The sequence below is a fragment of the Ovis canadensis genome, chromosome 5 (assembly GCF_042477335.2).
Source record: "Ovis canadensis isolate MfBH-ARS-UI-01 breed Bighorn chromosome 5, ARS-UI_OviCan_v2, whole genome shotgun sequence".
Classification (NCBI taxonomy): domain Eukaryota; kingdom Metazoa; phylum Chordata; class Mammalia; order Artiodactyla; family Bovidae; genus Ovis; species Ovis canadensis.
The window spans coordinates 106897320-106915319 of NC_091249.1; the positions used below are offsets into that span (position 1 = coordinate 106897320).

General features: G+C 36.3%; 1 protein-coding gene across 27 annotated transcripts in view; it reads right to left on the reverse strand.

Annotated features, from left to right (window-relative positions):
• MCTP1 (multiple C2 and transmembrane domain containing 1) overlaps positions 1-18000 on the reverse strand; it is a 395240-nt gene that overhangs the window by 213071 nt on the left and 164169 nt on the right. For 10 of the 27 annotated variants that reach the window (XM_069590162.1, XM_069590155.1, XM_069590150.1 and 7 more), the window contains 2 exons: positions 14080-14139; positions 2046-2216 (listed from right to left, as the gene is read on the reverse strand). In XM_069590162.1, the coding sequence (XP_069446263.1) occupies positions 2046-2216; positions 14080-14139 (231 nt within the window). Of the gene's footprint in view, positions 1-2045; positions 2217-8391; positions 8470-14079; positions 14140-18000 lie in introns of all 27 variants that reach the window. The other 17 variants (XM_069590153.1, XM_069590149.1, XM_069590148.1 and 14 more) reach the window with 3 other exon arrangements.

The window sequence follows — 18000 nt, forward strand, 5'->3', positions numbered from 1 at the left end:
CAAACTTTTACCTTAGAATGACAACACTGATATATCATCCCCATTTTATACACGAAGAAGCCAAGACCTGAAGTTTAAGTGAGGCCACAGTCATTAAGGTTTAATAGCTAGATTATAACTCAAGTCTTTGATTAGCGTTTCAGATTTCTTGCCCCAAAGCGCTATGCCAAAAATGCTTGTGAATTAATATGAGCATGTGTGTGTGTGTGTGTGTGTGTGTGTAATTTCCATGTTGCATACACAAGAAGGACATCAGATGTGCAATTTTGTACCTTCAAGTGTTTAGATAAGACAGCTGGTGGAATCAATGAATAAAGTGACCCAATACTGATGTGTTTTAAATTTCACTCCTCACTGGGCTGCACAGCATTCATTCATATTTGTTTCTCTATTCTTTCTTTTTAGCAGGAGGGCCTGTAGTGGTCTTTTCTCTTTTTAATGTATGAGAGACAGATCTTCAGATGTAAAGACTTTGAAAGCAATGAAGTATGTTATGTGCAGAGGTAATGCAAATGAATCACAATTTTTAAAGTTCATAATCTGAAATTAATCTGCAATACATCATGGGAAGAAAGAGCAGAGAGAGACACGTGTCCATAGCTGGGTTTCATATTTCACACCTAAAGAGCAGAACTATAAAAATAAGTAATGTTTTAAGCCTATCAGAACATGGAAATAATGTTAATTGATAAAGGACAAGATGAAAGTGGTCATAGGTATCATTTTAGGGAATCAGTACTTTCTTTAGAGTGTTATTATTAAGCCCAATGCAGAAAAAAAGAGATGACACTGGATGGATACTATGATAATTCAAATGTCTCATAACTGGGTTCAGATAAACTCCTGCAGTGTTTGGGGGAGTGGACTGTTTTACTTGTTTGGCCCAAAAAAGCCTAGGCTTTCAGTTTATTAGGATTGTCTTCTCCATATGATTTCCTATAGGTCAGAAGTGATGTCTTCCCCTTCAGTGGGAACGCTCAACAAGGTGACCCATCAACCTGCTAACAAATCACTCTGTGGTATTTCTAACTGTCTACATCACTGATGAGAAGTCCCTGGGCCAAAAGGAACCTGGGCAGGCTGTTGATGAAACGTTCACAAAAATTGTATGTAAAGGTGAAGATATTCCCAAAGGCGAAAGTGATTTTTAATACAAGATGGATGTAATCAATTATCCCAAGCTATCAATGCATACTAGCTGGAGAAGCTGATCATTCAAGAGGTTGTGTTTAGATATAACCCAGATAAATGTAACTGTCACATATAGACAACTATGACCTTCACTAATTATTACTACTTCTGTTAATAATATGATTATTTAATATGTTATTACTAATAATATGTGTTATTACACAAAGTGTTTACTCTTCCCCTTCCTTCAGCTACTACAATTGATTATTTATTTGGGCAAAGCAATATTTTAAACCCTTTACATACTTGACGTATAGTATCCCATCTTCTCAATAACTTTATTAGGTAGGCAGTGTTTTCCTTCTCATTCTCACAGATGAGGAAATGGGAGTATGGAGAGGCAAAGTAACTTGGCTGTAGTGGCAGCAGAAACTCGGCCCTTTGATTTCTGAATAAAGTTTTAAAACCCTGCAATCTTCATCAATGTAAGTCAGTTTGAATAAAATGGTGCAGAGTACTGAGTGCTGCATGAAGATTCTTACTGCACGTCAAATGATGCTGCTTGTAGTTAGTGTGCTAGTCTCAGACGCAGCCAACACTCTCTGAGCATTTTATGCTCCAGGCATTGACTTGGGCTTGCTCCAGCCTTTTTTTTTTTTTCCCCCAAAAGATAGTTTCTAGTATTATTCTGTGTGATAGATGAAGAAATTGAGACAGAGAGAAACAGTTTACCAAAGGTCACATAGAACGAAAAGAATGCAATACAATTGCCGATCCTGTTTCCTGACATAATGCTCAAACGTGGTTCTGTAAAGCATTAAAAAGTGCCCAGTGTTCTCATGTCTCAAAGAATGTGGCTATTAACCAACCACTGCCTTCCAAGCACTGATGGGAACACAAAAGAGATCGGTCACCTTGCTCTTGTACTTTTGATGCCCAAGTCGGAACTTCACATAGGGGTCACTCAACCCGTTTGAATCCATCGCCTTGAGGTCTCGCCCTTCAATCAATGTGATGCTGACGATTCCTCTCCACAGGTGTGATTTTCTGTGTACGTCTGACAGACGTAAACTTTGAGTCTGAAACTTGTGGTGAAGGAAAACAGAATTAGCTTATTGTGCTTTAAACCAAAATACCACATTTGGCATGACCCTTTCCTCTGTTGCTATAGTTTTTCAAAAATAAAAAATAGGCAGTTACAGGCTTTTGAAATTAAAAATAATTAATAGATTATTAATTATTTAATAATTATATAATCAATACTGATGAAATGATCATCTCATAAATTTAAGGTTGCTGTGTAAAAGAGGTGTGTACTCAAAATAAAGTTTAGTTTTCAACTCAGAATTACAAGCAGATGCTTGAAGACTATTGAAGAATATTTGCACGTGTCAAATATGCTTGTCTTTAAATATGTACAAATATATAAATATAAAAGGCCTCACCCACACTGTGATATGTAATTTTTAATTGGTGGCAGTTTTTTTCTGTCTCAGCTGCTTCAAAGTTTTTATTATTACAAGTCATAATAAACACAGCTAACAACTGTCAGTAATGATTTTTAAAATCTTTTTTTCATCTTACAAAAGGATTTTACAGGTGGTTTTTAGTTCTAAGATTAGTTTCAAGTTCTATTCAAGCAATTTAAAAGCTTTTTTATTTCTACAAGAGAAAATAACTGAGTTTCAGCTCACTAAAAACTAAGGTATAATAGAACAGAATAAACTCAATATTCCTCCTAAGATGTCTTGCTTATGCCTGAAACTTTTATTACAAAATTTTAAAATTACGTATGTGATTTATATTGGCAGGTATATGTTTCTGGATTTATTTATCACTTTAGTATTTGAACACTTTCTTTAATAATTTTCAGTTGCTCAATTCTAAGACAATATTCAAATCAGTGGACAAATTCAAAAATTTTAAAAATCAGCAAATCTAAAAATGGCCACATAATCTCTTTGAACTAAACAGCGTATAAAACAAACCAGAAAAAGTAGCTAAAATATTAAAGACCTTTTCAATCTGGATTCAAAACCAAGAAGTCTCATAAAAATTGCTATATTTTTCATGTTGTTAAGCACATTTTCTTCACTTATAGTCATTTCATGAAGAAATTCAATGTTTCTTCCAATCTCAAAGTACTACACTAAATTATGGATTATCTCTATTTCTGGTCTAATTCCTTCTACATTAAAGTTATAGTCTATTTTTTATAATTCCCCCTCTCACTCTGAATTCTTACTTTTTTCCTATACCACAGCAATGCCATAGCCATTTTTATCTATCATCAAAAGTCATGCATTTTAGGATGCTTATTGGGAAAATGAAAACTACATTCTTCAAAAGATAATACTTTTAATATTTGAACATTTCCATGGAAATCTTTCTAAATCACATTGTACCAGTAAAGTTTGAACAACTCTGCCTTATTAATATCAATGCAAGGCTTTGCCTACACATCCCTCACCTCCATGAGTCCAGGAGCAATGTCACCTGTGTTCTGAAGAGAAACAGAGGTTACATGGAGCACCTGTACCTTCCACAGGACTCCATACTCCACCTCAGTGAAGCCCCTCTGCTCCCATCTGATTTATCCATAGGGTTACCTCATCGATTTTGTTTGAACCAAGGATTTCTCAGATTAAAATAATTGTTCAGAATTCACTGCACCAAATAATCTTCAAGTTTTCTTTTATTCTATGATTTCATGCTACTTATTTTATATAGTGCAGCAATCGATTTCAGTATCTGTCTGCCTGTTTGTCTACCTATCTATCTATCTATCTATCTATTTCTGCTGCTACTGAGACCACAGCAGACTCTAAAGAATCAAGTTGTCAACTCGGGGACTGAAATTTTTGTTAAGGAGCATTAGTAGCAAAGAAGGAAACAAACTTTTGGCAAGTAAGAAGAAACAGTTATTTTAGCAAAGACCAAGCAGTTAAAAACTATTTATTTATATAGAGCTTCAGAATTTGAAAGTGCATATATATACATTATATAGTTTGGTTTCCACTAAGAGTCTATGAAGCAGAAAGGCAAGTACTGCTATTTTCATTTTACTGATGAGGGATTTGAGGCTCAGAGTGGTTGGCCTAATAAATGATGGATATGTGACTAGAACCAGTATTTCTGACCTTTATTTCTGAGCTTCTTCCAATATTTGTCATTAGGGCAGAGACTCTCCCCAAGGTTTAAAAGTAATCATGATTTAAATATATAGTTACTAATTGGTGCTCTCCAGTAAAGGTGAGTTGATTACATTTGAAACAACATTCCGGTCTACGTTTTCCTACATGGCTAATACATGACATTGCCTTCAGCTTCTCTGCCGTATAAGCACATGTATTCATACTTAACAATGTTCCAGCTTGCAGATGGATATTCTTAGGACATTTTGTACACTCTCTAGCAGCACAAGTCATATGCTGCGGTCGTCAAATAACAGTTGGGTACAATCCAGGTTACAAAGCAACTCTGGTTAGCAATGTTAAGTTAGGTTCTTAAATGGTACTATGTCTGAAACACTTTCTTGCATGCTCCTCTTGACATGAGAACACGAATCTTTTTAAGATGAAAAGAATGCTTTCCATAGAACTCATCATGCTTTCAGAAAAACAGAATGAACTTCACGGAGGCTTTACCTAGTGCCACTGCTGCAAAATCACTTCAGTCGTGTCCGACTCTGTGCGACCCCATAGACAGCAGCCCACCAGGCTCCGCCGTCCCTGGGATTCTCCAGGCAAGAACACTGGAGTGGGTTGCCATTTCCTTCTCCAATGCAGGAAAGTGAAAAGTGAAAGTGAAGTCGCTCAGTCGTGTCCGACCCTTAATGACCCCATGGACTGCAGCCTTCCAGGCTCCTCCATCCGTGGGATTTTCCAGGCAAGAGTACTGGAGTGGGGTGCCATTGCCTTCTCCATAGTGCCACTAGTTGTTAGCAAATGCGCTTCTATAACCTGGAGGAACATTCCCAAAATGACTTGAGAAGCTAAGGGGTAGAGGAGGGAGACAATTTCTTAACAAAAACGGGGCTAATGAATGTGCAAATTAAAGCGACCTGTATAAAAAGCTAAAAGAAAAACAAAGGGGGGAGGTCTAAAGACATACTAACCTAATATCATTTTTAAAGTGATTTTTTTTCAATATTTATTTTGTTAAATGGTTATTTTCTAAATAGAGACTTTGTAATTTAGCTGTGATTTGACTAACTGCATAGTCATAAAGTGGCTTCCCTCATAGCTCAGTCAGTAAAGAGTCTGCCTGCAACGCAGGAGACCCGGCTTTGATTCCTGGGTCAGGAAGATTTCCTGGAGCAGGAAATGGCAACCCACTCCAGTAACCTTGCCTGGAGAATCCCACAGACAAAGGAGCCTGGCGGGCAACAGTCCATGAGGTTGCAAGAGTTGGGCCTGACTAAGCGACTATGCACACAGAGTCATACAACAGGTAAATATTTAGCCTATATTTGCATAATAGGAACTTGAAATAAAATTACAAGGTAAAGAGGGAAGATATAAACTTAGGCTTTGTTGTTCAGTCGCTCAGTCATGTCTGACTCTTTGTGACCCCATAGACTGCAGCACACCAGGCTTCCCTGTTCCTTCACCATCTCCCAGAGCTTGCTCAAACTCATGTCCATTGAGTCAGTGATACCATCCAACCATCTCATCCTCTGTCGTCCCCTTCTCCTCCTGCTTTCAGTCTTTCCCAGCAACAGGGTCTTTTTCAATGAGTCATCTCTTTTCATCAGGTGGTCAAAGTATTGGAGCTTTAGCATTAGTCCTTCCAAAGAATATTCAGTATTGATTTCCTTTAGGATTGACTGGTTTGATCTCCTTGCAGTCCAAGGGACTCTCACAAGTCTTCTCCAACACCACAGTTCAAAAGTATCAGTTCTTTGGCACTCACTCTTGTTTATGGTCTAACTTTCACATGCATACACGATTACTAGAAAAATCATGGCTTTGACTATACAGAACTTTGTTGGCATGTATTAAAATGTCTCTGCTTTTTAATATGCTATCTAGGTTTATCATTGCTTTTCTTCCAAGGAGCAAGTGTCTTTAAATTTCATGGCTGCATTGACCATCTGTAGTGATTTTGGAGCCCAAGAAAATAAAGTTTGTCACTGTTTCCATTATTTCCACATCTATTTGCCATAAAGTGATGGGACTGGATGTCATGATCTTATTTTTTGAATGTTGAGCTTTAAGCCAGCTTTTTCACTCTACTCTTTCACCTTCATCAAGAGGCTCTTTAGTTCTTCTTCACTTTCTGCCATAAGGGTGGTGTCATCTATGTATCTGAGGTTATTGGTATTTCTCCCAGCAATCTTGATTCCCGCTTATGCTTCATCCAGCATGGCATTTCTCATAATGTACTCTGCATAGAAGTTAAATAAGCAGGGTGACAATATACAGCCTTGATGTACGCCTTTCCCAATACCAAACCAGTCCGTTATTCCATGTCCAGTTCTAATTGCTGCTTCTTGACCTGCATACAGGTTTCTCAGGAGGCAGGTGAGATGCTCTGGTAGTCCCACCTCCTTAAGAATTTAAACTTAGGTTACTAGTAGGAAAAGAGACAAGGGCTTAGCACAAGTGGCTACTTGCATCATCCTAGCAATTTCTGACTATGTGACTTTGGCACATTCCTCTCTCTCTGAACCTCAGTTTTCTTACCTATGGATTCTAGACAGTGCACCAGGCCCTGATGGACTAAGAGCACCATTCTCTGTGTGTCTGATGGGGGTGGTCAGGGGGGTGTGTTGGGGGCCTGAATGGTAAAAAGTACATTTCATAAACAAAGATTTTATCCACTTAAGATAGTTTTGTTGACTTTTTACATCAAAGTTTCAGGGGAACTTTGTTCACTGGGGAACAACTGGAAAGCTACCACTAAAACAAGCAAAATTTTTAAAAGCAGTAGCTTTAATACTCCCCGTGGTAGCCTCTGAATAATTTGCTTCTCTGCTTTAAGCTTCCTTCTTCCATACAGCAAAGTTCTCCAAGTGTGGTCCACAGACCAATGGCATCAGTGTCACCCAGGAACTTGTTAGAAACTCAGATTCCTTAGTTCCTTCCCAGAACAATGGAGCCATCAGCTCTGGGGGTGAGGCCCATTGCTCTGGTGTAACTGGTCCTCACTGGAGGGGTTTTGATGCACACTGAAGTATGAGAACAGCCCCCTCCCATTTTAAAAGTTCCAAGGTACATGTGCACTGGGATTCTCCCATGTTCTAACAACTGCTATTCATTACTATAATTGCAGACATCCATTCTCTGGCATGGACGCTATAAATGCTAATTAAAGTCCTTCTTTGGTCCTGCTTCTAAATTCACCGATTAGGAAAGCACATTGGTCTGCATATTTGGAGCATTTAAAGAGAAAAGTGGGAGGTCCCTGAGAAATTATATGGTTCATTTATTATTTCCTTTGCTAATGATTGTTCTAATAGGATATATCTAAATAATACATATTAACTGAATGATTGATAACCAGTCAACCAAAAATTACTCATTGAGCACCTAAAGGACAAGGAATGTTAAATACATCTAAGAAACCTCTCAGTAAAACCAACATATTACAGTGGGTTCTTATCATCTAAGCTAATGTTTTCAACTACATCCTTATTGAAATAGGACTCAATTAGAGGAGGGAAAGCAAAAAGGAAGGAAGAATAAAAAGGAAAACCAACCCAGCTTTGAAGCAAAGCACCAGTTCCATAAAAGGAAGACGTACTCTTTGAACCTTTAAAGCAGTAATGCCAAAGTTTTTGTGGGCAAGTTGTTGAAATCACTAGCCCTGATCCTCCTGGATGTGATTCAGTTCTTTTGGGCAGCGCTTCATGTGTTTCTCCTACATACGCACCATGTGATTCTTCTGTACAATGAAGTTGGAGATCCATTCTTATAAGAAATATCCATCCAAGTTCATATTTAATAAAGAATATCAAGATACCAGGTGACAATGTAAATTTCACAGTCTAAAGTAATTAGTCAATGACATGTAAGTAAGCTTTTTGAATTAGTGAGCTGGCATTTAAACAGAGTATTAGTTTATTTTTTATTTAAACAGAGTATTAGTTTATGTACATTATGCCTTGAAAACGAATTCAAGATTTCAACCCCTTTTCATACACATAAAAGATGTTAGGATAGGGGATGGTTTTAGAAGAGTAAGTTAGCCATGAGAGTTCACAGCTCATGCAAGCTCAGAAGAAAAGAAAAAAATAAACGAACTGGTTGAACTTACTTGAGCATTTTGGTAATGAGCACTCTGAAGCTCTGCTTTGCAGAAGCCCAGGACAGGAAGAGCAGGCCTGCCGCATGTCTGGATGGAAATGAACGATCAGAGCCACAGGGGAAATCCTTGGGCAACTCTCAACAGCTCATGTCAATCAGAGTTTAGCATCACTCCAGCAAAAAATCATTTGAAAGAAACATGTATTTGCATCTCAAGTCACAGTCAGACAATGTCTCCTAGCACAATGAAGACAAATGCCAGGGCAACAATAGTTTCCAGCCACCATTTTCTTTAGTAACATTATGCTGTAATGGTCAAGGAAATAAAGGACAGATTATATGGTGATAGATCCCGCTTGAGTGGTTTCAGGGTTTTGTTGACAGGTATAGCAGAGAAAAGAAGTAGAGCAGGAGAAGTCATAGAAAAAATAATTTCCCCAAGTCTGTTGGCCTCAAATTTTTGGAGACTTTTTCCAATATCAAAATAGTGATAAACTTCCAGGAGAATAAATGTTGCATGGACACACAATAACTATGATCACAGTAACTGCATCCCACGTGTGAATCTCTTTTAATATTTAAAGAGATATTTCTAAAGTAAGAGAAATTTTGCCCCACGTAACACTTGTTTTGCTGTCTTTGCTGCTAAAAAAAACAAACCCAAAGTTCCCTTCACTACCAAGACCAATTCCAACAAGAGGTGGATAGAAAAGATAGAGCTGAACAAGAAAAACTGGAAAGAAATTATGGCGGAGCTAAAAGTTTCTGTTAAATGAATTCTAGAGCAGCTGAATAGTATTATGATGAGAGTCATCAGCTTTACTAATATCAACAGGGAGGACTGAATTAGGTTAGTTCACACAAAGAAATCAAGATGTACTGAGCAGGTATTAAGTGCTGGAGTTTTCACAATCTAGTGTTTTTCATGACAAGTGTTTTTAAGGTACAGAAACTGAGGAATAGAGAAGATAAATACCCTGCTGCTGCTGCTGCTGCTGCTGGTAAGTCGCTTTAGTCGTGTCTGACTGTGTGTGACCCCATAAACGACAGCCTACCAGGCAAGAATACTGGAGTGGGTTGCCATTTCCTTCTCCAATGCATGAAATTTAAAAGTGAAAGTGAAGTCACTCAGTTGTGTCCGACTCTTCACGACCTCATGGACTGCAGGATACCAGGCTCCTCCGTCCATGGGAGTTTCCAGGCAAGAGTACTAGAGTGGGGTGCCATTGCCTTCTCCAGATAAATACCCTACCTAATGCCAAATGACTAAAAATTGGCAGAGCAGAGATTTTAATTTGGAATTGCCGATAATTAATTTTTTATTTTTCCCACTACATCTCAATTTTTGGACAGAGTCTAATAAGTTCAACTCAAAAACGCATTTAATTTGTATAGGATTTATTGAAACACTTTGACTTATATTTAGATGAAATACATCCTTGGGTATAGGTTATTAAGAAGGGCTAATCGAGGGCTTAAATAAAGAAAAAAATTTCAAGAGGCGATACCTCTAGCATATGTTAAGTAAAAGCAGTGGAGAGTTAGCTGCACTCCATCACAAATTATAGCCTCATTAAAAAGGTAGTGAAGTTGTGGAGTTTTGCATATAAATTAAGACTATCTCTAAATTCTAATTTTCATGAATAAAGTTTACTAAATCTGTGCCTTAAAAAATTGGATCACTAATAATAAATTCCTATTATTCTAGATCCTGATTAAAACAGAGAACCAAACCAAAAAAAGTCTATTTAGACTTAACATGTGGCTAAAGGGACACTCAGCTGTACCAACCTGCTCCCTGTTGTGTGCAAATAATCCTTGGCTTTGGTTATCCTGGATTTTTTTTTTAACCTGTGTGAAACCTAATCTTTCTAAATGAGACCCAGACACTATGAAACTGGAGTGAAAGACATAGGCTGTGTCCTTACAATGGTTGTGTGTGGAGACAGCCCTTGCCTCTATTTTCAGCACAGAGGTGCACATGACTTTATTTAATCAAATGATCCACAAGATACTACAAAGAAGAGATAATGACAGCCTGGAATGACTGTTTTGTGCTGCAAAGCTTGGAGCGTGGAGCAATTTTGAGCTCACCCCAGGCACAGGCACTTTCTATCTTTCCCTTTTCCTGCTGAGTTTATTCCAGTGAATTGCACCTGGATGATGAAGCCCAACAAGTGGATTTGTTCTACGGTCCATCCACCCTCTCAAAGCAGGATTGCCTTTACAGAAAACCCTCCCAGCGCTTTGTCCAGTCTGGTCTGAAGTGTCTCATCTAATAATAAAGCTTCGATCCCTTTTTTTCTTAGAAGATGATTCACTGGTGCTATAATCCTTTGAGAGATTCATTGGTTTTTATCCGTAAACTTTCCTTCCTATGTCTATTGCTTCTTGATTCAATTTATGTTGTCGGGAAGGTATTTCTGTTTACTTCAGATGTTTTAACTACCCTCTCTAAACTTAACTGTGCACCCCTGCCCCCAAAAAATGATCTTAAGCTTTTACTGTGTTTGCTTAAAATATATACAAATAGAAGCATCATGTAAGTTGTAACCTTGTAGGTTTGCTAAAGTAATCTATAAATTTCTTTCAGTGGTATGGGAAAGAAATAATACAAATACTCTTGCATTTGATTTAGAGAGACAGTTTTTTGAGGTTTTTAACTAAAAGTTCTTTTTTTTTTTTTCCTGAGGGCCTCATTATTATCATACCTATTGACAGAAATAATACCTGAACTTTTCCTGGGTATGTCATATATTGAGTTGTTCAGGATGTAAGCACTTTTGCACAGGATCACATTCTTATTTTACAAAGCAAATACCTCAATACTACTTCTCCTTGGTCTGCAGGGTTTTCCTTCAACCAAACTTTTGTTTGACCCTACATTTAGCTCTCTGACTCACTCTGAATTGTTCTGTATTCTATGCACTTTTTTTTACTCATTTCATATTATGATCCATTTCTCCATTTTTTTATACGAGGCATCTTGGCATAGCCCAGCCTTCTCCATTTAAACAATATTAAAATCTCTCTTTAATTCACTGTAATACTCTGATAAGATGGATTGTTCAATTAGCTCTCAGTCATCAGAATCTAAATGTCTAGTCAGTGGAAATAACTGGAAGGAAACTTAAATGTACTAAATATTTGAAAGAACTTCACTGAATTACCATCCTTTAACGGGAAGTTAAATGCCTTTAATGAAATCCTGACTTAGAGCAATCCAATTGGTTTCACATATTTTTATTCCTTTCATGAGAAACTTGGTAATTGCCATACCCATTGCTTAATGTTTTGTGTGCTCAGATACCACATTTTGATAAATTATAAATGACAGGCTTTTGGAAAAATTAGAATATCCCCGTATCACTTCACTATTTTCTCTCCATTATTCTGCTCTCAAGGAAATTAAGATACAGCAAGTAGCTATGACATTGTTGAGCCAGCTCTCACCAGGATTCAGCTTCACTCAGTGTAATTCAGGTACCATCTCCTGGACAAAGTATTAATCCTTACATAATAAATAAGCTGACAATTTTTTTCATATCACTTCCTTTTTAACTCCCAAAGCACACATACACTCCTCATATAAGATTTTATCTGAGCTGTTTAGGATTCCTGCATGTCTGAAAATATGGCAAACCTCTTTTTCGTACTCATCTCTTCTAAAAGTTCATCAGAATACAAACACTGCTTGCACAAAGAGCAATGAGGTCAGTTATAAGAGTGATCTTTGAATGAGAATATGAAAGATCACACTCACTCAAAGCAGACTTGGTCACTGATTTTGTAAAATGGAACCTCAAACACAGCAACATCATAGCCCTCAAACACATTCATCCCTTCGTGGATCAAGGATCTGCATAGAAGAAGGGTCACATAAGGCAAGAAGAATTTGAAAGGCTGTCAGTGGAGATTAACCAAGGGGCAGTTCTATTTATGTGCTGAATCTCTATTCATCAGCCCCAAAAGAACTCTGCTGCTTTAAGTCTTCACCAAAACATTTATTTCTCTGACATTCAGAAGGAGAGAAATATTTGTCCCGATCATACCATTTCGGCACTTCAGGGCAATGGCACCATGTCTCTGGGCCTTAGTTTGCTCACTGTTAACATAAATGACCCCTAAAGGTTCTGCTTTTATGACTCCATTTGTTTGTAGCTCAGTGTATGCTCAGAAAAAAGACAGTAGATCACTGTACTGCAGATATTAAAAAGTTATCTTTTAAATTTGCATATTTGATATCCTAAAATCAGACAGATTAAGAGATGAGAAAGGTTAATGAAGAATACTTAAAGATGGATACAACCAAATGGAAAGTACTGATAAGTAGAAGGCTAATTTGGAAGTAGAAAGTGAAAACAAGATGCTGAGAAAGTCATTTGAAAGGGAAACCCGGAGAAAGCAGTGCTTACAGAGTTGGTCCTGGGGCAAGTCTTCCTAATGATCATTCTGTACATCTGCTGCATGCAGAACACTGAACACCCCTGAATTCTGTTTTCTTGGCAAAGGTATAACTGTATGAATTCACCATAACTGTGGGTCTTAGGAAAAAGGAGAAAACAAAATTTGCCGAAAGCTATTTTCCATTTAAGGTAATGGGGTAATTCTAAAAACAGTCACTCTGTGTCTTCATGGATAATGCATGAACATATATGAGGAAACATTATTATTTTGCCAGCAATACAGAATAACATCAGTGAAGGCAGTCATCAGTAGACTGAAAGGAAATGAAGAAGCTATAATAATTAAAATAAGCTCATGCAAATACAAGACTGAAAAAAGAAGTGTGTGGGGAGGAGGCAGAAGATAAACAGGTATTGGTTTTACTTGCTCATTGGTCAAGTCACTGTATGACTTAATCTAGGACCTGCCCGTCTGCTTCACAGAGACACCGCAACAAATCTTAAAACTCTAAAAGGAGAAACGCAGCTTTCAGTCATGAGCAGGTTTAAGAACCAAGAAAAGAAAATGGCAAAGTCCTGCAAGAGTAGCATTTTCACTGCAATATCTATTGCTAGGTAATCACGTACCAAGTACGAATTTTCCAAAAGGGAAACTCTTGAAGCCGTAAGTGCATTAGTAATAAGCCGTGCCTTGTACAATGCAGAATTATAACAGAGAAAAAGGATGACAGAGCTCATTATGTTTAAGTCATGAAAGCGTAAATAATGTTAAATGGCAACAGCATTTAAAAAAATTCTTTGTGGAATTTTTTTATTAATTTAAATCAAAAGCAGAGTTGCTGTTTTCTAATTCATAGGGCTTTCTTTCCAAAGAAAGAACACTCATTATCTAGTATGTATATAGTACAAGATCACTGTAATAGAATTATTTCCCCCAAATAGATGGAACATTTTTTAAGAAGGGGAAAAGCATCTTTATCAACTCTCTAGACAAAGCCGCATATTCCTGAAAGGTCTGTAGGCCTCTAATTGTTAAGAATTTGGGATAAATCTGGGCCCCCATTGACTTCAAAGCAATATATTAAACATATGAAGCTCTTAGTTTTTACAAGTGAAGAATAAGAGAGTCACCTAAATGACAGAATAAGAGTTAATAAAAAAGGCAAATAAATACATCTCTCTTTAAAATAGTCTATTTTAAAAAGTGAATTTCTTAATTCACATTGAACTTCCAAATTACTATAATCAGAACCAAAAGTCAAGAATACTAATATAAAGGATTTAGACGTTACCCTCCAAAAGAAAGACTTCACAGAGAAATAAGATCCAAGCACTTCGTTTTCTGAGAGTTCCTAAAAATAAACAAATATTTAGCTAAATTTTGAGATGTTTTGAACATACTTGATTAACTCATCAAAATTCAGACAAGTAAAAACCTTAAAATGATATATCCTAAAGACACTTTGGGTGTTTATGAACTGTAAGTTTTCCTCTTTTGAATAAATCACATTTTAAAAATTTTAATTAAACTGTCTTGCTCTTATCTAATCCAATGGTAGTAAAGCTTAGAAAGGATTATTTTTGTAATTTTAAAAGAATCTACTTACCTCTTTATTAGTTTATTAATGTATCTGAGTCTAACATTTTATTTTAGAAAGTAGAACTGTTTAAACATATTTTAAAATTCAGAAATAAATCCGATACTATCTGTTCCTTTTAACAAGATAATTTAATGTCACAAACTGCCAGAGCATTTTAAAATAACAATAAAACAAATCTTATTCATAAACATGTACCTAGTCAAATTTGTCTTAATTCCTTACTAAAATTTTCATAGTTTTACAATGTAACATTTAGTATATATAATATAAATTACTTAGTTAATTGGAACTTCCCTAAAATGATTTGAAAAATAAATGAATACTATGAAAGATGACTATTTAGCTGGAAACAAAGCAACGGATTCATATTGGACATTTTATTGCTGAATTATCAGGCTTTTATAAAATGAAACCAATTTTGACTTTAGGAAATCAAGAACACAATTCCTCACTTTTAAAGAGACCATCTAACTTGCACGCATCCTTTAAACTTTGATGTTTAGCATCCTGTCTCTGAGTGACAGTTATAGTAAAATTATGGGAAACTGACCACAGTTATGGGAAAGCATCAACCTTTGACACTGACGTAGAGAAAGCAGTTCAGTAATTTACTTGATTATTCCACAATTTTATGTTAGCATGATTACCTAAGATGGTAGGGCCTAGGACCTCATATGATACCTGATTATGCATAGAAGGTGCTCAATAAATATTTGATCGACCATCAGTCACTTGGAATTCCATTTGCTTAAGAATATATATTCCTTTCAAAGTGATCCTTCCAAGAAATTATGTCAGAAAGCAATAATGAACCAACATACTTTAAGGTGTGCAGCAATCTGAATAATTTAAGTTTAATTAGAATTGTATCAGAGATCATCTATGCACTGAAATCTATTTCTTAATGAAACCAATTACATTCCCCTAAGTTACTTGTACCTGGTTTGGTCAGGTAGCATAGTAATTGAGAGGTCATCAGGAAATAGTCATGAGTTTAAGACACGGTTTGACCATCACTACAGAGTTACACGACTGAGCAACTTCACTTGTACAGAGTTACACATTATTTACATTTATAGCATTGGTTCTCAACTGCCACATTTAGTAAACTGTCATATCAGTTTTTAGAAAAGTCCTTACAAGATACACTTATAGTTGAACATTGGAGCACAAACCTTAGATGAAATGACTGCAGTCTTCTTTGATGCTATTGTATTGCTTAACTCAAAAAAATCCTTATTGTAGCTTCTGGAAAAGAAGCATATTTTCCTATTCTACTGCCAGTTCTTTTTTTCCCTTGACTCCCAACTCTCTTTTAATTAAGCAGCATGCTAAACAAAATGTGGATAAATTTTAAAATATCATATTAAAGAAATTATTTCTCGAAGCTCCTGACAAAAATCATTTCTCCAGAGTCAACAAGTTATTCAGCTAACACTGAGTTTTTTCTTAATGCAAAATGTGTTAAGGTGACTCAAATCAATGTGAAAGTCTTGGCTCTAGACTCAACAGTCACAGCAACTAAGACAACCATTTAGCACTTAAAAACCTTGTTACTTCATTTAAAGTTTAGGTGGTCTAGAGTTAGTCACTCAGTCATGTCTGACTCTTTGTGACCCTATGGACTGTGGCCCACCAGGCTCCTCTGTCCATGGGATTCTCCAGGCAAGACTACTGGAGTGAGTAACCATTCCCTTCAGGGATCAAACGTGACTCTCCTGTATTGCAGGCAGATTCTTTACCATCTGAGCCACCAGGGAAGCACTTAGGCGGATTTTTACCAGCTGAACCGCAAGGGAAGCCCAAGTATACTGGAGTGGGTAGCCTATTTCTTCTCCAGCAGATCTTCCCAACCCAGGAATCAAACCGGGGTCTCCTGCATTGCAGGCAGATTCTTTACCAACTGAGCTATGAGGGAAGCCTAAGTGGTCTAAGGTGACCTAATACTGAAACTGCACCAATTCCTACTCTCTGTTCTTCCCCAGATGAACATCAGGGACAATGACCTAATTATGTGATTAGTATGCAAAGAGCAAAATGAGATTGATGAGTTGGTGGGGGTAGGGAGGGATTTTTATGGTTGAGAACTTAGGTTTCTCTGTTAAAATTTGAGAAACAATATACTCATCACATTTGGATCCACTGAAGTCCCCGGGCTGTGCTTTTTATGTCATGTTTAATTACTTCTGTCATTATTAACCAACTAAAATTTATATTTGATTTTACAACCTACATTCTCATGTAAATTTAGGTCTTTATTTCAAATAAAACAAGTTAATTTTCCTGTGGACCCTTACACCACTTATAGCTCTGATGAATATAAAATTAACAGTAGATTAGCCAAGACCTTCTTTTCACTAGAATTTCTAATAATAATAACAAAAAACAATAATAATGAAACACCTGTTTTATGATAATAAACAGAAAGTGGTGATTTTATTGTGGAGGACAGGAAAACTGGAATAAACTTGTTATGAATTCCAGAGAAGACTTGTCTGAAATCTTAATTATAGATATTTAGTTACATTTCAGTCTCTGCCAAGACAAGACTTTAGTAAGTGAAGGAAAGTTCCACTTTAAAAATGCTAAAATTATAAAATAACAACAAAAGAAACAGAACAAAAACCATAGGTGTCAAGCAGATAAAAGGAAAGTTATTGAAGTTATTCTGAATGATGAACTGTTGAACTATTTCTGTTGAGTTTTTGAATTTATTAAAGAAGCAAGATCCATTGGTAATATCTTTTATAAATCTACCTTTTTTGCCTCCAAAAAACCCAATGCATACTAAGAAAGTTTCTCCTCAAAGATAAAAAAATTCTATTATTAATCTAAAAGTTAATGAGATTTTAATTTAAACAATCTAGAAGATGGATTCTTTTTCTCAGAGAAATAAAACTAAATGCTCAATTTTTCCCCAACAAATGAATATGATGATGCTTCATATTAAAGTATGAAACTATTTATATATATTAAATGTTAAATAGTAAAATATTTATATGTATACAAGTATATATAAATATTTCTATTTATCTCTATATAAGATAAATCATAGAAAGATTTAATGACTTTGCCATCAGACAAGCAAGAATAGCCACTGAACTCATTAAAAGTGATATCTTTTATTGGCCTTAAATTGTAGAGGCCTTTATACACATTGCATGTTACTTTAGTTCAGTAATTCTATGATACTCAAAACATTCACAGTAGATTGGAAGTTTTGAAGTATGAGATTCCGATGTAACAGTCAAGTCAGGTAGCATTATTATTACACAGCATGTTTTTATAGGTGCATAATTTCCTCTTACCTCCTTGCCCACTTCCTCGGGCATTTAAGAGGTGAGAAACGAGTAAGTGCATAAGTAAATAATTTTCATAGACTTTCCTAGTCACTCTGCAACCTAGCTACCAAAGCTGTGATTCTCAGATGCCTCCATCAAGTTGACTGAGCCCATCGACATGTCAGTGAGCGCAGGAATGTGAAGTAAGAAGAGCGCATACTGAAACACTATTTTCTTGGTTCTTCAAATAGATGTTCATATCATTTATACTCATTAAACATAAATATAATCCCTCTGTAATGCCCATTGTCCTTTTAAATATTGTTGAAGG